The 25216-nt window shown below is 39.0% G+C and overlaps 1 protein-coding gene across 7 annotated transcripts in view; it reads right to left on the reverse strand.

The window, feature by feature from the left end:
* dlg5a (discs, large homolog 5a (Drosophila)) overlaps positions 1-23967 on the reverse strand; it is a 64080-nt gene extending 40113 nt beyond the window's left edge. For 3 of the 7 annotated variants that reach the window (XM_065297194.2, XM_065297196.2, XM_065297193.2), the window contains exons 1-5: positions 23239-23967; positions 5917-5985; positions 3707-3869; positions 3064-3207; positions 11-194 (exon numbers count right to left, since the gene is read on the reverse strand). In XM_065297194.2, coding sequence (XP_065153266.1) covers positions 11-194; positions 3064-3207; positions 3707-3869; positions 5917-5985; positions 23239-23536 — 858 coding nt within the window. In that variant the 5' untranslated portion in view covers positions 23537-23967. The remainder of the gene's footprint in view (positions 1-10; positions 195-3063; positions 3208-3706; positions 3870-5916; positions 5986-23238) is intronic. The other 4 variants (XM_065297199.2, XM_065297195.2, XM_065297198.2 and 1 more) reach the window with 2 other exon arrangements.
* Positions 23968-25216: the final 1249 nt, after the last annotated feature.

The raw sequence follows: 25216 nt of genomic DNA on the forward strand, positions 1-25216 counted from the left end.
AGGGGAGTACCTGCTGCTGCTGTAGCCTCATGTCGGCCACCTCACGCTGATCTTCAGAGTGAAGTCTCCTGAGCTCTTCACAGCTTTGTTTCAGATGGTTGTGTTCCCGAACCAGCTTGCCGTTCTCCCTCTTTATAGCCTCCATCTCCTCCTTAAGCTGAGACTGATCGCTCAGGAGACGGCTGTGCTGCATGCTGGAAGACACCCGCCCAAAACAAACACAAACAAATGAGCTTTTTTACATATTAGGCAACACATCCGTGAGAATCGACGTCATGCCTCACATGTACGATCTAGGTAATGTTTCACTTTTATGAGGACTACAACTGAAAGTCTTATAGGGCAGTATAACACAATCAAAATAAAGAGAGTCCTCCCTGCAGTGTGTCGACATGGGACGTTGGCTCCATATTGTAGAGTTCATGCTGGCCATGTTCCAGAACCTTGCAAACTGCACACGTAGTCAGAATTTTAAGGCATCATAGGCAAACTCCCAGCACAAATACTATTCTCAAAGGTATGCATGATTTGTTGCCTTTTAAAATATCTCTTTTTGACCAAACTCAACTACACTCAATATTAGAATGCTGCTTAAATCACTCAATCATAAGGTTGAGTTAAGATGCTGTCTATGTAAAGCGCACTAAATAGTTCACTTATGTGGTTCAGTTAGAATGCTGCCTATATTGAGCATTAGCGAAATAGTGTTGCGAATTAGCACTCGTGCTAAAACACTTAAACAATGCATCTGGTTTGTCCAATGTAATTGTTATGTCCATATCAAATAAATTGTTATCACTCCAAATCCCTATGTGCCACACATCTGTTACTGTAACCTGTTACAATGTGTCTCTCTACATTGTCCCTGACAAATAAACAATTAATAAATAAATAAAATAAATAAATAATTGGGTGCCCAGTGCTTAAACCTAGAAAACCTAGAAAATGTAAAAAAGATCAACCCAGTAATTTAATTTTGGTAAACCATTCTCTGCAAGCATGTGAAAAAAATTAGTCACTGAAATTTGGCTCCCTTGTGATGTCAGAAGGGGATAATACCGCCCATTAATCTGCACTATCCAACCATGGCACTGCCATTTAGTGCAGAGATCAGCTCATTTGCATTTTAAAGATCACACCCCAAAATGGCAAATTTTTGCTCACAGCTACAAAGTGGCAATTTTAACATGTTATAATAAATGATCTATATGATATTTTCAGCTAAAACTTCACATACATAATTTGGGGACACCAAAGATTTATTTGACATCTTTAAAAAGTCTTGTGAAATGTCCCCTTCAAAATGTTGCCTGTAGAGCGCTCCAATTCACTCACTTCTGAGGTTGACCTAAATGCTATGAAAAATTTGCGTGTCCGCTTCTCAAGCGAGAAGTACGAACAAAGATATTTTATATTCCCAAGATGCGTCACTGGCATTGATATGAATGCGGGAGATCGCAACGGTCAGCATGGCTGCTCTAGTCCCACCTTCAAATAAAAAGTGCCAATTGTCAACCGTTAAAGAGTAACTAAACCCCTGGTCAGAGCCTGACTCCACCCACTGCAATATTTGAAAAATGCAAGAAAGGGGGCAGATCCCAACGAAGATAGAGGGGACGAACTAAGCTCGTATCAAGTGTGTGGTGAGATCGTAACAAGGGCGTGGTGAGCTTGAACCTGCTTACGTCACGAGTCATTTTTTGGACCCAACATCCAATGGGAAAATTCAACTGCAGTAGCCACCGTTCAACCTGAAGAGGGCAGCAATCAGACGTTTTTACACCATATATTGTAGTATTGAAACACTTTATATCCAAATGTCAAAAAAAATACTAAAATCAATGAACAGCACTAAAAAAAGCATCATTCTTACAGATCATTAACTAAAAAAAGTTGGTTTAGGGTTTAGTTACTCTTTAACATCCTCTGGGGGAGAGACTTTGTGCATGTGCAGAATCTGACAAGTCTTGCTTTATCAAAACCTGGAGGCGTTGCAAATATGGCGGCGCAGTGACATGACTGCCATAAAAAGACTTTAGTACGACAGAGATCGGTTTTATGCATACGTGTTGTAATCACATACTGTTGAGGGAATACAGAATACTGGACTAATCCATCATCAACTCAATCTTCTATCTCTCCATGTGCGCTCACATCATAATCTGATTACAGCTGTCGCACATCTATGTACAGAGGGACTATATGATGTCAACATGTGGATAACGTGAAGACAAAACTAATTTCCTTGTGTAAACTTTCTCGAATATAGGCAGTTGGTTTTGATAAAGTGGTTAAATTAAAACAACATCATTTAAATTAATCAGATACAACAGAGGGAAAATGAAATACGATTCAATATCTCAGGTCTACAGTTTATTGGAGTTTATGCTAAACCGCAAGAACTGCTCCAAACTGAGTCAGGCACATAAATATTCAAATATTATTTTAGCTGCAGAGCAAAGTGTTTGACTGTTTCTCAGACATTTAATAAAGCCATAATAAGTCTTCATATGATTTGAGCGCTAATTAAAAGCTGTGCTACAACCACAGCAGATGGCTCTTTGCATCAACCCAGCACTTTTCCAATGAAACGCTGGTGCTGGTTTTCCTGAAAGCCGATCGTCACTTGGTGCTCTGCCAGGAGATGAGCATTTTATGAAATCACGACCGGCTGTCAATCCAACCGTCAGAAATTATAATAAATAACGTTCACAGAAATCAATGCACACGTTAAATATTTGCAAACTATATCAATTCAATTTAGACGGGAAAAATAAGGGTCGCGTGACAGGAGGCAGGCCACCATAGAGACAAGATTTTTGTTAACTAGATATAACTTGGTGTACTTTATGAATTGCATTGGGACAAAAAACTATTCTTGGTGCTGTCTTCTGATGTCAGCAGTTTCTTGCAACTTAGAGACCAGCAGGTTTTAGTGGCTTGTTCAAATGTCACACAACCAGCTTATCAGGGGTAAAAACACCTTGAAGTATTTCTGATCATGAACCTGCTCCAAAAAAAGGGCATACGATAGATGAATATGCCTGTGCTCTCTGTACTCACTGGTAATAGTCAGCCTCCTTCACGGCCTCCTCGCACCTCTTCAGAGTCTTGGTGTGCTGGTTCTGCAAGGACTGTAGGTCTGCCATGGCCTTCATGCACTGGGATTTCAGGCGCTCGTAGTCATGACCAGGTTTGGAATTTGGCCTTTCGGAGACAAGAGCAATACATCACCACTGTGTCTCTCTGTCTGCAAGGGCAGCTCAATGTTAACTCGGATAACAGAGATGCTTTTGTGTCTAAAACTTTGCAGTTACAAACAGTGATGAAACTACTGGAATTTGTCTAGGACCTACAAGCATTTAAAGTCTTACAGAAGTATGTTTTTACGTAAACATGAATTCAAAATTGACCCTTATGTTGCGGATATTTCCTTTTTTTTTGTGCATGACTAAAAAGAAAAATTGCCATGACTTTTTAATAACCTAACCAGTCATTTATCAATACTGCATGAGGACCTTTAAACATCATAACTTTTCTAACCTGTATGTCAGGTACCAATCTTTCAACTAACACATATACTTTATATCTATTGACCAATACATTTCTGAATTAACTGTGATTTTTCTAGTTATTTGTGTATATAATTGTATGATTTTTTTTTAATTCTATGTAATTTTTGTAGCCATACAACCAGGGCTGGTACCTGCAGTCATCGAAGGTGGTGCCAGGTGATGCAAGAGCCAATCGCTTACGTAGATCGTCTCGTTCCCTTGTGACTTGCCTCAGCTGGAATAGGACGGTGTCCAGGTTCTCGCTGGCCGGCCGGGTGTCACCGAGCACAGGTGGAGGTGATGAGGCTTTGGTACCTGCAACAGTGAGCACGTCACCGGAGCAAAGAGCAGCTCACGCTGCACTAATGCAGGACTGCAGCATCACAAATCTTACTCTAAACACTATCACCATGGTGATCTCAATGCAACATAATTATGTAAAATGTAAAAGTGGAAATTTCCAGACAATTTAATATAAAATAATCCTATTATATAACCAAGCATACAACTATGCTTTTATATAGCCAGGAAATTAAGAACTGTAATAAATAATCCATCCTAAAGCAATAAAATGACCTAAAAATGAAATCTGACCTTTTAAGCTTGAGTGTACTAAAACAAATGCCAGAACAAAACAAAGCTGCATAAATAACTCTAACAAAATGCTTGAGGTCACAAATGGCAGACAGACTGAGCACTTTATGTAAATGATGATCTGTTGAGATGAGCTTCAACCAAAATTGCTCCATAATCTTTTGGGTTTTAAACAATCTGCTGCAAATATTCCGAAAATGATTTTAGCTTTATGCCGTAGCAAACGGGGATAATCTCCATAAGATAAAAGCGTGGCAGGGAACATAGTATTTGTATAGATGCTATTTTATAGTCTTTCTAGGGATTTACTGGAGGTTGTAACATGTGAGCACTCTCAATATATAGCATCATAATCCTGATGTTTGACATGAACATTTGAGAAATATTTTAATGACTAAATATTACTTCACAATCATTACAGAGATTTTAAATAACAAAGAGATTAATTACATTTGACATAAATTTAGTTTTAGTAAATGAGAGACAAACAGAAAATTAGTTGAAACTAAATAAACATTTGTTATGCATAATATTTATAAATATAAAATTTTTAAGTACTTAAAAAAATATTTACAATACAGACGTACTGGGGATCTGACACCTTAAAATCATGTTACTGTTCGAATAGTACCTTGGTGCACACTGTTACATTGTGTTTTGTTTAATAAACAAAAAAAAGTCAATCATGATTGGTCATTTTACTTTCTATCAGACTGTGGTTTTCATTCAAGTGTTTATTCATTACAAACATCAAATTTAAGGAACAAAAATATATATTTGGCCGATTAGTTTTCGATTTAAGGTGGCTCGGGAGGTCCCGGACCTCCTAGAAGCATTGGGGGACCCCCTACAAAGCACACAAATTAGGGGGGATCCCCTTGTTTTTATTAAAATTAAAATACTACATGAATTTAAATAAATGTAAACTCTCAACTGTGCCTCATGCTGTTTTCTGGGGGAATTGACAGATTGTTAGATTTAGGATTGGGTTAGATAAAACTATCATTTTACACTAATTTGAGGAGTAAAAAATGGTTAAGGGTAATATGGGTTTTCTTGACCCAAAGGTTGATCCAAGACCAAAAAATGCTGATGCAGGATCACATCTTACTTTGTGAAATCACGGCGATCCTATACTGACGGGATGTTAGCTAGGGGACCACCCATGATCTTTGACATAGTTCGAACACAGTGGCCGATTTAAAAGATTTAAAAGCCGATGCCAATAATAAAAAATTATATATAAAAAAAAAATCACCCAAAATATCAGCAACTGCATTTATTGGTCTACTACTTAATTCAATGAAACAACAAAAAATTGTGCAAAAACACAAGTTTTTTTTCCTAATCCGTATTACATTTTTAGCAGATGTAGCAAAAACATTTAGTGATATGCTCTTCTTCCATTTCACCCACAACTCAAAGAAAAAAACTGCTCCTCTTACTAACCTAATCAGGCAAAGGGCATTGTGGGTACCTCTGGCGCAACTTTCTGGTCCCTTTAGAAACCTCTATGTGAACCTGCCAAGTCATTTGGATGGCAGTAAGCCTCCGAGCACATTCTCTATTGGCACAGGACCAGTTCAACAGGGCTTCATAAACACAACAGTCATGCCCTCCTAACAGCCTCTATCACCATTCATACGAGCCTTGTGGCAGTTAAAGTGACAAACGTATCATACACACCCATGCGCAACACATCATCGCGCTACGGCTCGGTGAAGATGTGTGCGAGCTGTCAAAAGCGGAAGACGAAACTTTAACATACCGACACTGCTGAGTGAACTGCTGCTCTCGGAGTCTGATGGCATCGTGGACAGGACGCTGTAAGTGGACCCTGTGGAGGAGAGGAAACACAAATCATAACTCAACACACTGAGGCCTTTAATTAACCAAACACTCAATACTGGCAGAGACGAAGCACTTTAGAAAATGAAGAATAATTCATCTTTAGCTACAGCAGCACCAGATTATTTTTACAAACCCAAGCAAAAGTTGAGGCTTAAAACAAATATCAAATTAAAAAGTAAAAAAAAATATCAAACTTACACAACTACTGAAACAACTGACCGGGTGGGAGCACCGATATATAGGCTGAATTATGATGAAATGCTGCTACATCCAAAAGCCAGGGGGCGCTCTCATGTAGGAACACAATATGGGCCACAGAAGAGGAACCATTACAAACGCAGCTATGACACGCAGCTCCAGGAAATTGCTTAAGCGTATATTTATATTGATGTTCTTTAAACCTTTTCAGTTATTTATAATAAAGAATATATAAATATATAAATAATATCTATAATGATTATGTTATGTTGCTTTTTCAAATGCATTTTATAAACAACTCAATCTAACAGTGATTTCAGATCGATAAGGACTTACTGATCAAAAGCCGTAGTACATGAAATAGCTGTGAATAATATCGGCTGTGCGATTCAGAATAGTTATCAGCCAGGTATTTATTGTCACATCCCTACAGCTGACCCTTCTTTAAGTTTTGCCCAACAGTTACAATGGTTTAGACAAGCTTACAGTTAACCTTAAGCCCAATTTATACTTCTGCCTCGAGAGTACAGTTCGACACAAATGTACATAGACGTGTACCCTATGACTCGCACCTCCCCGAAATTGTGACAAAAATTTCAAATCTGTGCAGAAGTGCTTTGAATGGTCTGCCCTTCCCTTAGGTAAAAAAATCTGTGATATGTGACCCTGGACCAAACCTTATGAGAAAAACAGTCATAAGTAGCATGGGTATATTTGTAGCAATACCCACAATACATTGTATGGGTCGAAATTATCTTTTTTTTTTTGCCAAAAATCATTAGCATATTAAGTAGAGGATCAAGATATTTTGTAAATTTCCTACTGCAAATATATAAAAAAATAATTTGTCATTAGTAATATCTGTTGCTAAGGACTTTATTTGGACAACTTTAAAAGGCGATTATTATTTATATAGTTATAGGTCACATTATCGTGCTTTGTGTGGACGGGCCTTTACACAATGTTCATGTTCAAAGAAATGAATTCAAGTTTTCTGTGTCCTCTTAAAGTAATAAAACAAATTTACTTATGTGAGCTGGAATGAAGTGTAAAAAAAAAAAGTAAAATAACACAGTAACATGATAACAAACTGCCTAGGCTGCAACAGAATTAAGGCAAACACTAATCACAGTCAAGTGAAAAGAGAAATTACTCATTATATAGCAATTACAATTGATAACATTAAAGCTGCAAGCAGCGATGGAAGGGCCCTCGCACGCATGTGCACCGCCACCCTATGGTCTTAGTAAAGCATTGAACCAGGGGGATATGAATTTAATTGAGTAAATATAGGTGGATATTTAAAGAAACTTTGATGTGCCACACCTCCTGTGTGCAGCAGGTGGCGCTATCATTGTAACTGATTGTTGTTATATTGATGTGTTCAGGCCAGGACCCTTGTCAAACATTTGAGGTCTTGGACAGGTCGGACATTGTATGCCTGAGTTACAACAGCTTTCTCATGGTGAAACATAGGGCTGGGCGATATGACCCAAAAAATTATCGAGAAAATGTTTTCCATATCAGTCGATATCGATAATTATCATGATAAATAACAAATCTTTACTCCTGTCAAATTTAAAGGCAGATTTTTGCTCCTGAATGAAAATTGTAAAAACCAGACAGTTAATAATGGTTTTAAACTACTTTTTATTCAGAACATGACAAATACAAATACTAAAATCTTGTTTTAATGCATCTGTATTAAATGTAAATCTATTTGTTATGAAATCAACACATTTCTGACACAAAAGCAGCAGACTACTGTCCCTTTAAGACCCAAGACAGACTGCTTTAAGTTTCAATATACTGAGTAACAGCTGTTTATGTTCACTTAAACAAGAAAGAAAACTTAGTTCAGTGATCACGCGTGTGTTATACATATACGAGCTATACACGCTGATAAATGGATGTCAAGGGTGTCACGTTGCTGTGGGAGCGCACATACCCAAACACTATATTCACTGCAGTGGTGGATCTGCTGCTTTTCCTCAGTTTCCTGAATTTGTGAATGTCCTATAAATATACTTTTAAAGCTGGGCGGACGCGTGCGTGCGCAAGGCGGACGCTGAATGAAAGTAAAGTATACTGCACGCACCTGTGTCTGCTGTGTTTGACGAACCCTGTTTGCGCGTCCAACATTACACACAAGAAAATGTTTCCGCGCATTTGGATTCCGTGATTCCGTCCACGTTATCCGCATCGCGAAAATCATAGTTCTCTACTAATAAATGAATAACTTGCCTCATCTTCCACTCCTTCAAGTCTGACTGTCACTGTGATTGTAAACCAAGAGCGCGTGCCGCATCCGGAAGTGCTCGCGCAACATTACGCACAGTGCTTAAACATTATCGATCACTTATCGAACTGTCCTTATCGTTTTATCGAAAAAGTTTATATCGGTAAAATTATCGTTATCGAATTATCGCCCAGCCCTAGTGAAACATCAAAGTTTGCCAGGCCGCCACTGACACGCCCTTTAACGAAAATTCCAGATCTTAACAATTTATCATTGTGAAGTCCTTAAGTTCAGACCATAGACTGTAAAAAAAGATGGACAACGCCTGTTCGCTCCCTTCCATTGGTGAAAAGTGAAGCCGCCAGTGTCCCGATATGGCGCTGACATCTTGGGTCTTGAGTCTGCGTAGTAGCGATTTCTGGACCAGTCATGCGCAGTAGTGAGCAGGAAGTAAAGCCGCGAAATCAAAACCCCGCCCCCCTCTCGCAGAATGCGCATGTCACACGATATCACAGCTGTCAATCATGACGTGACACCACCGTTTTTATATCATTAAATAACTAACTAAACACAAACTTATTTTAAAAACAAACATTTGAATTTACATCAGTGTGATAAAAACTACAATAAATGACAGAAACCAGGTTCGGAAAAAAGATAATTGAAGTGTAATTAATTTTTTTAGTTGGTCTCAAGTCCCATTGAATAACATGGGGAGGCGGGGTTTATGATCTATACTGGGACCAGTCACTGGGGGGCGATCGAGACGTTTTGGCTTCACTTTTCAGCGCTTGTGCGGCACGCTTGGTTCAGACTGACCAAATATAATGATGATCTGAATACATTTCTATGAGAAGTAAATCACGGTGTAAAACATGGCGTTTCCTGCTGCCAGCAGGTGGCGCTATAACTTTTACTGAATATTGCCATGTTGATGTGTTCAGGAGAGGACCCTTATCAAACATGTGAAGCGTGGGTCAGATTGGACGTTTTAAGCCTGAGTTAGAACAACTTCCTGTTTCATTGGGAAACACAGAAATTTGGTAGGCCGCCATGGACACACCCCCCAACGAAAAGTCAAGACCTCCGCAATTTAACATCGCAAAGGCCTTTACATGACACAAATATGGTGATGATCTGATCAAATTTCTAGGAGGCGCTTGTTAAAATATGAAGCCCAGAAATGGCAAAATTTGCAGTCAAATTACTGAGAAAATTCAAAATGGCAGACTTTGGCCCAATCCCATTTCTCTGTCTTACCCCTTCCCCTTACCCCTACCCCTTAGTTTTGCATGTTCACGTAAGAGTAAGGACCAATCGAGATAGCCCTTTCGCTCTCGTGAACATGCAAAAATAAGGGGTAGGGGTAAGGGGTAAGACAGAGAAATGGGATTGGGCCTTTGTGTGTGGTGTACAGCATGGCTCCAAGACACTATCAGATCCGGTGTACACTGATTCAAAAACTGCTGCCAGAAGAAGCGAATGATACGTAATTTATGATTCTGAAAAGGCATTGGCGCATCATTGCGTTAGCTAAGAACGTGAAGCGCTATTGGCTCTTGCTACTGCCGCTAGAGGACACTAATCCCTTATACGCCACTTTACGTCGTAATAGGGTTGCTTGCACAAACGACCTATGAGGTCGTTATTTTTTGGAAGACAGTCTCAAATAAAGATACCAACAAGATCCAAGTTATCGAAACAGAAAAACAATCTCATCTAATAATATGGTGGATGTAAGTTGTTAAAGCAGTGCTTTGATGGTGGGTCTTAGCAAAGTATCAGTTATGAGAAAACAAAACAGTATGTAAGTCTGTGTGAATAAACAGTGAATGTATAATTAAATCTTTCACAGCACTTATACTTCAGGGCTGGTCTTAAAGAACAGAGTGTGTAGTGACAAAGACATGGTTCATTATCACAAGCCTCCAGCAGCAAACACACACACACACACACACACACACACACACACACACACACACACACACACACAGGAGAAGATCACAGCCACTCGAATCCTTCTTCACACTCTTATCACTTCTGCCGACACAATTCTGCTTCAGCAGTCTACTTCAGTGCTTTCTTTTGCCTAAAATAACTTTAGGGTAGGGACGATTTTACAGCAGGCACTACAGTAGCAATGCTTTTTATGTGGGGGGGGGGGGTAAAAGAAATAGATATGGTATAATAAAAGGAGACATTGATCTTATCTTCCCCTGTGAGACAACACGAAGTAAACAACAATAAAAAAATCTGGTAAAAAGTGAGGGTTTTAAAACACATCCATGGTCACGAGACATGTACTTCATTAATGCATAAAGCACTCAACAAAACCAGCCTGAAGCAAGCACTATACTGCATGACATAAACTGCCTTTAATGATATGTTGAATCGAAACATATTAGTATGCTTACATTAAACACAATTGGTGGAAGAACAACCTGAGAAAATCAACAAATTCGCCTTGTCTGCTTGAAGATTTGGGTCCATTTAAATGTGAACTTGCAACAAACAGTACTTTAACAAATAATGATTGTTATCTAACAGTCATGCATAACACTCTTACAAAACAATGCATCTTCATTAACTCGTACACCACATTGTACACCGCTTTCAATATTATATTCCATTATACCACGGGCCTGTTGAACGCTTTATTCTGATCGGTTGAGAAATGTTTCACGGGTGTTGATTATTTTCCTGTAAAACAGAGCCATGGAGAAACAGAGTTGCACCACCAGAAGTCCAAAAACACGGCAGTCACGTGATTCATGGAGACTTTAGTTAAGTTCCTGGAAGCTCATAGTGAGCCATTGAAATACATTGAGTTTGAAGCAAAGAGCTGTGATTTTTCTTAATTAAAAGAAGGGTATGTAAGAAATGTATATCAATTCATCATAAAACGGCCCTTATATGTCACTAGACATTAAGAAATAATTTTCATTTCAAATACTTATATTACTGACAACAGTGGTCCAGCGAGGATATTGTCATTTAAAAAGTGGAGTTGCAACCCTCAACTGATGTTTATGTTGTCATGCTGTGTATTGGCCACCAGTTGTGTGTTATTTTTCACACCAATATGTTTAAGTAGTATTTTTATGTAGTTTTATGAACAATGTTTTTGACAAATAAAATCCAGTAATATAAGAAGATTAGTTTGGTCACACTTTGGTTTACACTTTCTCCAACAACTTTAAAGCTTTAAAATGCATCACACTGTGCATTTAATGTACAATTGACTGTGTGCTGTGTATATACATCGTGCCTGTTTGATTTATAATTATATAAAAATAACAAGATTTTAAAAAAAGGCACTTCTTCATAATTTATTTTTTAATTTATTATAAATTATAATAATACCCCTTATCATCAGCCTGTCCTACCCCGACACTTTTTCTACTAACATCCCCTAAATATACAAAATAATCCACTACAAACGAATTGATGCACAAAGTGATTTGATTCAAATGTAGTGCTAATATACAAACTTATTTTTTTAAACTCTCAAGTCTAAAAACTTGGATCACATTCAGTCTTTTCTGCTACAGCTCTATAAAGCTGAAAGAAACTTCCGGAAACTCTTGAGAGGCTCCATGATCCATCATTGCTGTAAAAAACTGTTCCATTGGAGTGAACAAAGATGATGTGACTCTCTTTATAGAGTGACTCTGCTGTAAAACACACACCTAACCTGTCAAATGTCTTAAAATAATCACCAGAGCAATGTTTGTGGCAACCGCACAAGCGGAATAACCTTGGGTTATTCAGAATAATTATATTTTCAGGTAATATTTTCGAATAACTCAACAGCCTGTCGTCCTTTATGTATTAAATTGATTTATTGCATTTGCTTTTGACAAAACGTCTCTTTGTCAAAGGTAAGTACATACTGTTTTAATAAATAATAACAAATTTAAAATAATAACTCCTTAAAGGTGACATAGAATGATTGAACGGGGTTTTTATCCTTGTTCTGTGATGTGACATGTAGACAAAAATTTTTTGTTTGGGTCTGTAATGCCTTAGAAACTTCCTAAAAGCCTCTCTCAGATAGCTCTATTAGGGTGGGGGATTTTAAACAAGTGGTTTTGCACCTATTTGGCTCCCCCTACTGGCTTAACTTGCAATCTCATTACTGATTGGCTGACTTTGCTGCTACTCAAAAAATGTAGCCAATTATTTTAAAGTGGAGGGGCAGTGAGATGCCTGTGATGTCATAAGCATCAGTTTTTCAAATTGGGCCGTTTTCTGGCTGACATTTCTAAAAGAGGAATTTCTATGAGACTGAGATGTTTAGCATGTCGAGCACTTTTTGTAAGTCCGTAAATGCGGGTAGACTACCATTATTCAACAAAGACAAGGTAAAAATGGTTTTTCATTCTCTGTCCCCTTTAAAGAACAACAGGGTCCTCGCACCTCGGTTCTCAGGCCGTAATGAGGACAATAAAATGTGCATACATTTTATTTTATATATTGGTCAGACTTTAAAACAAGAGCAAGATCCCTGTCCCTGCATTTATGAAGTAGGTCAGAAATGCCATGCTGTGCCCTTGGCATCTTTTTGTGTTTGTTTGTTTTCTGCTCTGCACAGACTTTGCTCAACAGTTGTTTCAGGCAAAAAGACGATCAAAACCCCCAACAACCCCCAGCATTCATCACAAACGCGGGATGACAAGTGCTGCTATGACAAATTCAGCTCAATCTTAAATCCTGCTATATAGCAAAAAAGAAACAAATCCACACTCGTGAACATGCACAGACTGTCTCCCTGAGAAATGAGCGAGTGGATGACTTGCAATGAGAACAAAGCTGAAGGCTGAGGCTTAATAATGGATGAACTCAACAGCTTTTGTTCAAGCAATCACCAGAAATGCCACATTTATTCTTATGCTTTAATACCTTATTTGAACGGGGTCATCATGAATAATAATGTTGAGCTCTGCTCTGATTGGCTGTTTCTCAGATTGGCTCATTTCAGTAACTGTGTGTGTGTGCAATCAAACCTTATGTTTGAACCTGTATTTGCGTTGTTGTGTGTATATGAAATTGTTCAAAAATGCAAAGGAAAATTGATGGTTGTTGTGTTAAATCCTTGGGTATGGTTTCTGAAAAGTATGTGTAAGTGTAAGAATAGTCATCCCGTCTTGGCAAACACCACTACAAAGATGCTATCCTGTATTAACTGGCGTTTGTGTGTTAAGGGTTTGTCCTTTTCTTTATGCTGGGCCAACAGAGAGCTGCTATAGAACGAGCCTGATAAACGATTCTGTTTACACACATTTCAACGCTCTAAATCAAACTGACTTTGGCAGCGGTTCTGCTGTAGAGATGCCTCAACACCAGACAGAGAGCCTCGGGGAAAGACACATCACATCACACAGCCTGCAGTTTCCCATGAGGCCACATAGCAAGCCTGTGGCACCGAGGTCAAGGTTCAGAGGAACAGGCCAATCAGGGCTCAGAGATGGTCACGTGATATACCACTGTTTACAGTTGGGTAATTGCGTGAAGTGAGGACAAAGACTTGGACAAAAGTGGTGATCTCTTGTGTATCAGGTGATGTCACACACAGATAAAGGGACATTCCCACTTTTAAAAGCTGTTCAGAAAAAACAGCAATGGTAATCCAATATGCTTTTGAATAGAATACAGGTAACAACACCAGGATGAAAAAAATAAAGTCAAAAGAAATGTTTACAGTATGTTGGAGTAATGTGGCCCCTTGCGCTTTTCTCCAGTGGTAGTTCAATAATATAGCAAGACCTATGATCTTTTCTGTGATAGAAACCCTGAATCTTATCTACTAGATGCACAAGCCTTTGTGTTGGTAAACCACATCCCTAACATAACACATCATCATTACCACCCCTGCATCTCCTCAGTTCACCTCTAACCCCAGAAAACCCTGTTTGCGGGCAAATTCTTCTCATCCTCTCTGAACCACATCTTTTAGAGATTTGCTATTTAATTTCCCACTACATTATACAGTTTTTATTGAACATAACCCAGGGATCTGCAGGAAATGCTATTAAGCCAGCAATAACCATGTTAAACCAAATGCACACAAATTCCAAACTAATTGATTTGTTTTGCCTTAGAGCCTTTTTACACCTGGTCACTTCATGCGTTTTCTCTGATTGGATAGCTATCCGATCGTAAAAAGACCAAGTGAAAATGCCCCGGGAATGTTTTTGAGGCGGACTTAAATCCGATCGCTCAGACCACTTCAGGAGGTAGTCTATGAGGCTGTTTACACTTGGCATTAACATGCGTTTTTGCCGATCGGATCACAAGTGGACGACGTTAATGCCAGGTGTAAACGGTGTTCAAAACGTTTTAAACGCGTCCACTTTCAACCACATCCAGAGGTAGTCGAAACCACTTTCGATCGGATCGCCTTGGAGTTGCGGAACGCAAATGTGGTTGAATGCGTTCGAACAGCCACACGTGACCGCCTTCTCTCCGCCCATTTATCTAATCTGAGGTATTAAACACAAGTTTTACGTCTTTTTTTTACTTCTGGCGTGAACATACGGTGAACAGCACTATTTTTTGCCTTTCATTGATAAAACTACTGCGGGTGTTCTCCTTAGTTTCGTTTTGAAAGCGTGAAAGTTGTGCGATCCCATTTCATCAATTGCGCTGAAAATTCAGAGAAAGCTCCAACATATAAACGTACAAAACTCTGTGCAGCATGTATACTTGCTAAACAAGCAGCGGACTCTGACATAATATTAGTTTGCGTCCATATAAACTCATAATTACTCCCGCTCGCGTTTGAATGATAGACTCGCCCACCGTCTCACAGACCACCCCCTCACAGTATTCAGGACAGATGCGGTCGAAAGTGGACAAAAGAGACGGATTTAAATACCAGGTGTAAACATAATGTGTCTCTCTCGTCCACTTGTGATCTGATCGAAGAAAACACATCTTAATACCAAGTGTAAACAGCCCCTAGGACGCATTTTAGATGAAACTGGAAAATTGCAAATAAATACATCTGGTTAATGAAGCCACATATGTCAGCGCTTTGCTCTTTCCAAATGTAAGCATGTCACTCCTACATTAGCTCGTTCTTTTATTGAGCGATGACAGTTGGTAAAAAAACCTTTCTAGAACCAAAAAATAGGCCTAACAAACTCGACTATAATAAACAAAGAAATAAAACTTTGAGAGAACATTTAATGAAGCGGTTATCCCCCAGTCATGGACCTGTAAATTATTGCGCCGTCTCAATCTCCTGCTGCTTTGCACTGCTTGTGCCCTTGCCTAACATACAATAAGTGTTGCCTTTTGTTGTATAAGCTTCACCTTAAGTTGAATATTCAATTTTGAATATTGCATTTGCATTTTGTGCAGGAATAGACGATCGGAAGGAGGGACTTCATAGACCATCAGCCCGTTTTTAGGACAGTGAAAACAGCGCTATGGAGATAAGCAGATTGTGTGCGTTTTTTTACACGTGAAACATGAACACGTGTTATATTGTGCACCGCAAACATCGAAAGAAATTATTATGCCAATTATTAGTACAATTGCATTTATGGCTATCACTGTGTGTCATCACAACAATTTTCGGTGGCCGAATGTTCGGTGCATCCCTAGTGTTTTCAAATACCCACTGCATATCCTTATAAGTACAGCAGAGCCAGACAATCCTTCAAAACTGAAATTTTGCGTCATGTTCAGATTTTTGGACAGGGTCACTCGTCTCACAGCCTATTCATGCAGCTGAATACTTTATAGGGTGACACATGCGGTGGAAGTATGCATGATCTCTTATTATGTGGAGTGGCCCTAAAAATAAACAAGACAAACTGGTGTGATTGTGTTGAAATGACATCTCCATAATTCAGCTTTACTCTAATATAGCTTTTCCCAAAGGGACACATGACCGCTTTTCGATACCCCACTATAGCATTTGCCTGGTCTCTTCTTAGCTTATTAGGCACATACAACAGATTCAAAGACAAGTTTTAAAGAAAATTTGAGATGCACAATATATTAATACAATATATGCTAACCCCCTCGTTCAGGTATAAATTGATGTTTACCCAAGCCTATAACTAAAAGAATGAGGATTTGCATTCATTTTAATGTATTGTGTTATATCATAGAAAAAGCAGGCAGAGCTTAGCCTAAATATTGTGAACAATAAATACAATCATCCGGACATGAGCTGATGTGTCAACTCTATCACAGCTCTGTCTGTTTCCATCACCTCACCATTAGCATTTAAACTGTAGCACTTCTGCAGTTCCTTAGTAATTAAGCAGCTTTGAGACACTTGAAAATGGTAATGAAGTCCTTCTTTATAGCTCAGCTTCTGACTCACTGGTGAAGCTGGGATCAAACTGGAAGGCTTGTGTCCTATTTAAGAGACCTAGACTAGCATCTATCCATATGGTGCCTGGCAAAGTATCATTTTCAAAGTATCAATCTCCATTAATTGCAGTTTTAGCACACAGCTGCTATTAAAACATCAGGGTCTGCTAGAGACTGCTCACACCACAAATACAGCTAGGATCAATAGTGTTCGGACCAACAGGGAAATGTGCGCGCACACATATCATCATCGGGAGACATACGGTTATATAAAATATCTTTACTGAGCCATGTAAGTGATGAAGCGTTAGGTTAAACTAAAATAGATGGCTAGCCAGATAACAGTACGGTAGATAGAAGGTAAAAAAAATCTGGATGCACATAAAAATAAGAGCTGCTATATTTTTACTAAATGCAGAGAAGCCACAAATCCATCTAGCAGGTGGATAAAAGGGAAGCTGACATGATGCACAATATAAAAGATACAGGCAATCCTGTCCTTGAGTGTGACATTAAAAGGCAGGGATCCTAAAAAAAAAACCTTTTAGATCTAAAGTGAGGGCTTTGAATCTGAGTGGCATCGGTATTCATATTTTATGGTATGAGATATTAAGTGCTTCAACAAAAGCAAGAGTAAAGAAGTACTATAAGAAACAAGAAACTTTATTCACAAAATCACTTCAGTAGTGGGGCTTTTGCTAAAATAATGTATATATATATATAATTTATAAATGTTTCAGAACACTCGCTAGTTCTTTGTTTATATATATATATTCACATAACAGAATAATACTAAACTTGTCCAAACTGTGGCATAACACAAATGTAACTGTGAGATTGATGTTGGTGACTAAAAGCATCCAAAATAAATCAAAAATCTGTTATATTTTATCATCTGAAGTGCAGTCACCCTTTGCTTAGAAAATGCAAAACTGTATTCATGTAATTTTATCAAGAAGCTTCTTAAAGTTTCACCTTAGGATGAATTTAAAGGAATATCAAAGGAGTTCACATTTAATCTGGGCTCTTAAAAATAAAAAAATTATTTGAAAAAAGTTCTAATATGTTATAATAAACGATTAACTATTTTTATTTAGATCTCCATTTTGGGATGAATGGTTATTTATGCAATTAATAAGATTTTGAAATATTAACTAAAGTCAAAGATAAGAAAATGACACCCGACACTGAGGGCATAGCACAGGGTTCCTCAGGGCGCACTTACCTCATCCAAACCAAACCGCGCTCGGGCGCGTTTGACACCCAAAGCCTGGTTTGTTTGACTAGTGTGATCGCTCTGTACCGCGCCCCGGGCGTGGATTGGTTAATCGCGCCGCGGCCAGGTTGCAGAGGTGGGCCGGAGCGCGGTTCACTTGGGCTCAGGCGTGGAATGCTGTGGTGTGAGCGCAATCGCGCCTGGGCGTGATTCAAAAGGTGAAGACGTCAGTGCGCGACCACTCACTTTCATCTGCCTCCGTAAAAACCTTTTGACGCGAGCAGCGGGGTTACGTGAATGTCCGAGCTGCACACGTGACCGATCAACTTATAAATATGTGAGATGGTTGTCTGTAATCGCGCACCAAATGACTCTGAATTAAAAAGACAGACTTATCATAACGGTGGGTTCCAGTGTTAAGAGAGAGCTTTACTTCCTGCTTTTTTTCAAAACAATCGCATCTTAATGACTAAAGCGCGCCCGGACTAGGATCGATAAAAGTACAGTGTAAGTGCATGCATCTGGGGGAATAGGGAGGGGTGATCTTGATCCTTGATCTTGCGGCACGTTTTCTTAAAAAATGCAATGGAATCTGCGGGATATTTATGTAATTTTATGCGATGAAACTGCGGTAACTGGCAAAAACTGCGGTAACTGGCAAAAACTGCGGTAACTGGCAAAAACTGCGGGAACTGGCAAAAACTGCGGGAACTGGCAAAAACTGCGGGAACTGGCAAAAACTGCGGGAACTGGCAAACACTGCTTGTTGCTTTTGCAGCTTTTCATTGATGTTCATGCCACATAATCACATCACTTCATAATGTTCACCTGGCAACAGGGGACAAGGCTGCGCTTGTGTGAAGTAAATGCAACATTTTTTTAAAAATTTGCTAAGTTATATGTGCTTTTTGCTACGAAAATGCAGGGATTATGAAATCATGCAAGCCCCAAATATTTTGCAGACGGAAATCTACAATTTATGCTGCGAAACTGCGGCATATTTGAAAAAAAATGCGGCCCCCGCACAAATATGCAGACTTTGGCTGATTATGCATTGAATCATGCGATTGCAAAATTCCATTTTTCTGGAGGGACTTATTAGGGTTCTTCGCCTGCAGAGCATATAGAGTTTCTGCACAAGAGCGCCCTCTGGCTTTTGGATGGAGCAGCATTTCACCGTAATTCATTGAGAAACATAGCAAGCATCATCGGCAGATATATCGGTGCACCCCTGATTGTTGTAGCCCAACTGTATGGCACAATAGCCCCATGACGTTGGCCTAGCGATTTTGCAAAGCCCTGCATGTAATTATTTTAGTCATGCCAGACTTAAGTCCTATGTACTTGAATGGGGAAAGACAGCTAGCTCTAAAATCGCATGCTAAAATCTATATTAAACTACATATTTCTGACCAACCTGACATCAACTTCAATATGACTTTTGCTACTTAAGCTCAAATTGTGCTAAAAAGGTAGTTTCAGTTATTCCGCATACACACAGGTTGGCAAGTGCATTGCGTGATTGTACAGATCCCTTTTCCCAGATCTGTCTTTATTGATTAATGATTTGTTCTTATAAGTAGAAGGCGGGACTTCTGTCACCACATCTTGAGTGCTGCGTTATCACCTATTCTTCATAGCAACAGCAGTGCTCAATCTTGTATCTCCAGTATCTTTGGCGTCTGTCTAAGCTCAGTGTAAATTGTTGGCGGATCTGTTGCTGCAAAAAAGGAGGGTCATAGGTGGTACCCACACACACACACACACACACACACAATATTGGCATTGCATCAGCCACTCTGCTGTATAGATATTAGCTTGAAACCAAAGTGCTCAACTACAAACAAACAGTAAATACTGTATTTTTATAACTGTGCTGAGTAAAAAGGACTAAAAAAGTACACCACACACCAACAAATAAAATGGTTTAAAACAAGAATAAAGCCATCATAACACAATAACTAAACTGCAAGGCTAAAAACTAATAAATTTGCTCCAATATTTTACTACACGCCAAACTGAATACTCCCCAGACGTCTTGAATGGGGGACATTTAAGATCCTCCTTTTGATATACTGTCACAGTGTAACTTACACCGTTCAGTGCACTGATCAATGGTTATCCGACTGGACATCCTCCACGGTCCGTAAACAGCACAAGCCGCTGACTATGCAGTTTGTCTAAAACAAAAGCCTTGTTGTCTTTGTCCCGGCTCTACATTTGACTGCATGGAGGAGTCACCCGTCAGCCCACGACAGACCAATCCCTATCCTATATGAATCAACCTCCTTTCCCATTTTAATTGGAAATGGATGTCACCATAAAGCCGCAGTGTCTTATATCTTTGCGACAACACTCTATAGGTCAAAGTGATAACTCCGGGTTGAGTGTTGAGCGAGGCGGGGCATCACGCTGGATCTGGATCAACGTCAAAGTTAACACCACACAGCAGAGCACACTGCAGCGCATGAGAAAAACAGCTTCGAAATGATGGCAATATAAAAGGTGCCGAGTCAACAGAAATTATCGGGTTTGAGTTAACAGCAGCCAATTGGTTTCAGTCCATGGAAATGTGCAAGTCTGCAGTAAGGCCGCTCTAATATCATCTACAGCACATAAATCTCACTTTTCCTGTCTTGTTAGGGAGACTGATCGACAACATTGATCTTTCGCCTTCCTATTTAAGCCGATTTATGGGGTGGCGGACAGGAGCGTCCGTCCGTGGAGAGACATGCTATTTGTAGTGTCTTTTGCATGCATCCTGAACAGTTGGAGCTGTCGGTATACAGTACTCTCCACTGAACTATCTGAAGCCCAACAGCGCAGCTTGTGAAAGACTTAAGATCAGGTTGATATCAGCACAAGTTATCACACACACATAAAGCAGAGTCGGTCCAGGCTTTCGTCCGCCTGCGGGGGGACAAGGCTTGTCTTTAGCTCTTACTCACAAGTCTGAACACAATAATCTCATGCACTGAATCACTGCACTAAAAAAGAGCTGTTTTTTTAAATACCTTTCAACTCAAATCAGCATAAGCCCAACACAGGACATGTGCAGCTATGAGAGATGCGGAAAAAGAGCATTTGTAAAGAAAGGCCTAAGACAACATGAAAGAAACTAATCCTGATATGAATAACCACAGCTGTGCATGGAAAATATACGGCTCTGTGCTCATGGTTTTCTTTCACGGTGTTTGTGATTGGTGTGCACAAATAAATCCACAATAAAGTCAGGAGGAACTGTGCTGGCATGCACAAAACCCTGCATGTGTGTGTGTAAGCTGACAGTATTGCATTATAGAGAAAATGCTTCCCAAGCAGAGGTGCATAAGCTTGTTTGAATGATTACTTATGTGGATTTTGAATGGTAAATCTATAAATGGAAATTACTTAAATAGTATAAACAAATGTGATTTATGTCATTATTTCTCTCTTTTAAAAGACAAAAAACTAGCATACTTCTATGGATGACGAAAATATGCGACCTGCAAAAAATGACGGAAAATGTTGCAAAGGTGCATATCACAATATATGGTTTGCATTAACTAAATGATTATTACTACTTTACAAATGAATAGTCAATGTTTTAGGTTGATGCAGATAGCGAGAGACTTGCGATACAGAAACAATGTGAAACATGCATGTTGGTTATAATGTTCTATAATATTTAATTACTTCAAAAAATTTATTTTTAAATGCACTTTATCATATAAATTTATTTTACAAGATTGAAACATTATAGTACTGCAAACAGCATTACTTAGCAGGTTAGCACATATCATGCAGCGCTAATATTACTGATAAATCTAATATAATAATATGAATAAAATTTTTGGTGACAAGGAACAGGATATATGAGCTGAATTGCAAAAATTGTGGTGGAACTTAAAAAAAGTTGGGAAACACTGCTAGAGAGAGAGATTACGGTATGCGCTACAGGCACATAAAACATTAAACATTATCACAGTAAAAATTACTAACATGAAGCACATTTTTGTTTCTGTATCTTTCAGGTAGACATTCTTAGCAAAACACTATATGATGGAAGTTCATCACCCCACACTTTAATTCAAGGACACAATGCACAAAATAAGATCATTAAACTCACATATCTGCTGATCTGACATAAACAATTCATTCAATAATTATGTAACTTGCTGGATTTAGATCGATTCTTATTATCACAAACCATTTAGATGTGACAGCAATTCTTACATGTCTATGAACCCAGCACATGTATGTTCTAATCGATTCGCCATGGTACCCTGGCAAGTGTGTTTCCATGGAAACAAGTCAAGTCTGCCCATAGCCTTTTCCATAGGCGTGTACCGGCAAAGCGCTTGGCTTGAACAAAATTTCAATGAAAATGATATGAACCATGTCATGGACGGTCATGCTGAAGCAAGCACGTTTCCATGGGCTAATCCATTGGAATGATCTTTATTTCAGTTACCCATGATGCCATGCTCTCATCACTGAAAATCAGTACGAGATCCATTGACTTGAAAGACCTTGTGTGAACGAATCAATAGTACTTTCATCCACCTCGGTAAGACCACATACCAATCTGCAGAAGCTATATTCCCCTGTAGTTCATCCGGTCAATCCCAACACTTAACTATTGATTCAGATCTAAAAATAACCAAGCATCATGTAACCCCTTTTCATTATTTCATGCAGCAATTACATTCATGCATCTGGCAGATGCTTTTATCCAAAGCGACTTTCAGTGCATTCAAACTAATCTATACATTTTCATCAGTGTATTCAATCTATACAGCTGTGTGTGTGTGTATGATCTTTGCATTGGTATGACAATGCTCTTCCTATTGAGCTTCTGGAATTACATCCCATCAAGCTTTGATTTTTCCAGTGCACAATCCAAGACCTTTCATGATAAAAGAAGGATATAAATATCCTCATAAGAAATATCAGAGGTAAAGCATTGTGTAGTGGTGCAAAAGGTTGTGGGTTTGATCCCAGAACACACACACTGATCAAATGTACACACCGTAAGATAAAAGCTTCTACCAATATCATGCAAATGCAAAGCCATGCATGAGACCAAATGCAGTTTCTCTCACTGTACCTATCCAAAATACCCAGATTGCACGTACAGCTCACCATAGCCTACTAGGACTTTCAGATCCATCTGTAGACTCAAGTTCAACACCAAACATCAGTTTTGAAACTCGTGTGTGATGCATGATGGACAGGTTCTCCCTAATGGATGGATCTACAGCTGCAGGTCTTACCGGAGTGTTCAGGAGGTCCTCCACCGTTATTGAAGATGGCAGTGTACAGGTGAGGGTATGTTTTCTCCAGGGCCACACACAGCTCCAGGAAATGGTCGCTCTGCTTGTTCACGAGCATCTTCAGGAGCTGCTCCACCTTCTCAGCGCTGGACGAGCAGTTCTGGTCCAACTCGAGCGTCTCCTGTTCGCTGAGGGTTCCGGATTTACACAGGAGCTCTATGAGCTGGTCCGGATCCGTGATGGACTCCAGTAAGTTCTGGTGGCACTGGTGTAGTAACTCTTTGTGCTTGGGCTCCATTGCAGTTCATAAGCTAACTAGCTAGCTCAGCGCTACCCCCTCAGACCCGATTCCCCAACCCAAACCCGATGAACGCGCCGGGAACTTCTCTCTATCGGCTCACTTGTGGGATTTGAGTGAGATGCGATGGCTCAACGAAGCGCTTTTTCATTACAAACAGGAGAAAGGCACAGGAGCCATATTTGTCGCCCAAGGCTGTTGACCGCACTAAACAGCGATACATTTCTCCGGATCACTTACGTGAGGTAACTTCGTCCATTTCCGCTCGTGCGCTAGTATACTTTCTCCCTGGCCATTTATTTCGCCAAGTGCGGACTTGTACGTGAGGAAAAGTAGCGCAACTCCTCTGCCGTTACCCACTTAATGTGTACGCTCCGCCATGTCTCGGTATCTCAGCAGCTGCTGGCCCGCTGTCAATCAACTTCCAGTACAATGTCCATGTAAGGTAAAGTAGGCGGGGTTTTCCCAGAGACACACCTGTTATTTTCCAGGAGGCGTGCACCGGTTTTCAAAAATTCTGGCAAGATTTTCAGGCTACGGATAACCATGATGCAGCATCATAACATAAATCACATTGAAACATGTGCTCATTTCAACGTAATGGTTGCCATTTTTATTTAAATATGATGTTAATAATTCTATATAATATATTCTATATAATATATTTATTTATTTATGTACATATTATTATTTTTATTCAGAATTTCAATAAATACAGAACAACATGTAATTTATTAAGAGTGGATCTTAATCTTTTCGACTTTGAGGCTCCTCTTGTCCACAAAAATATTTTAAGCCCCTCCAACTCATTATTTCTATCCAAAAAAGCTTAACTTTTGGCATAACTAGAAAGATGTGTTTGTTACAAAAACAACCAAACACTTTAAAATATATTAATATTTAATTGGGTTAGTTTATTGTAATGCTAATTCTATCTTATTTAAAATAGGTAATCATGAGACCACCTTAGAAGTCTTTTGAGGCCCCCTAGTGGACCCCGGGCCCCTGGTTAAAAGCACTGTTTTAGGACCATCATCCATGTGCAGAATAAATGATCACTTTATTAGTAATGTAATATCCCTGGTAATGATTACAAATACAGCTGGAAAACTACTGTAAGAAAAATTCAAAGAGTTGCATGATGATAAAATATAAAAGTCGTGTGTGTGTGTGTTTTATATTTCATTTTATATTTCATCTATTGACTTTTTTGTTTTGCATAAAGATTGTCCTCTGTTTATCTGATACTGGCTACATGGGCATTGAATTGCTGATATATTGCAGTCAAGCATGTGTCTATAATGTTCAAAGTTCAAATCATTATGTTGAAATCCAGTAATATGAGTAGCTAAAGGACATCTTTATTTGATTATATAGCTCATTAGCAGTGGTTCAGACTACTTTATGGGTAAAAGTGTATGTGAAGTTTTGTGCAGTTTATAGCTAGACGGTAACAAAAAAGCTTAGCAATCCGTTAAATTATCAGATTGCTTAAACATGCAAGGATAATGGCAAAAGGATGCTATAAAAAACATTATAACAAAATAACATAACAGAAAGGAATGGCACATGCAAACAAGAAAGATACAATGTAAAAAATCCTTAATTCCATTTAATCAGTTTGAAATTACAACTCATTTCAACTTTCATGACTATAAGGAGTTGCTATAAATTATTAAA

Source organism: Paramisgurnus dabryanus, chromosome 20 (assembly GCF_030506205.2).
Source record: "Paramisgurnus dabryanus chromosome 20, PD_genome_1.1, whole genome shotgun sequence".
NCBI lineage: Eukaryota > Metazoa > Chordata > Actinopteri > Cypriniformes > Cobitidae > Paramisgurnus > Paramisgurnus dabryanus.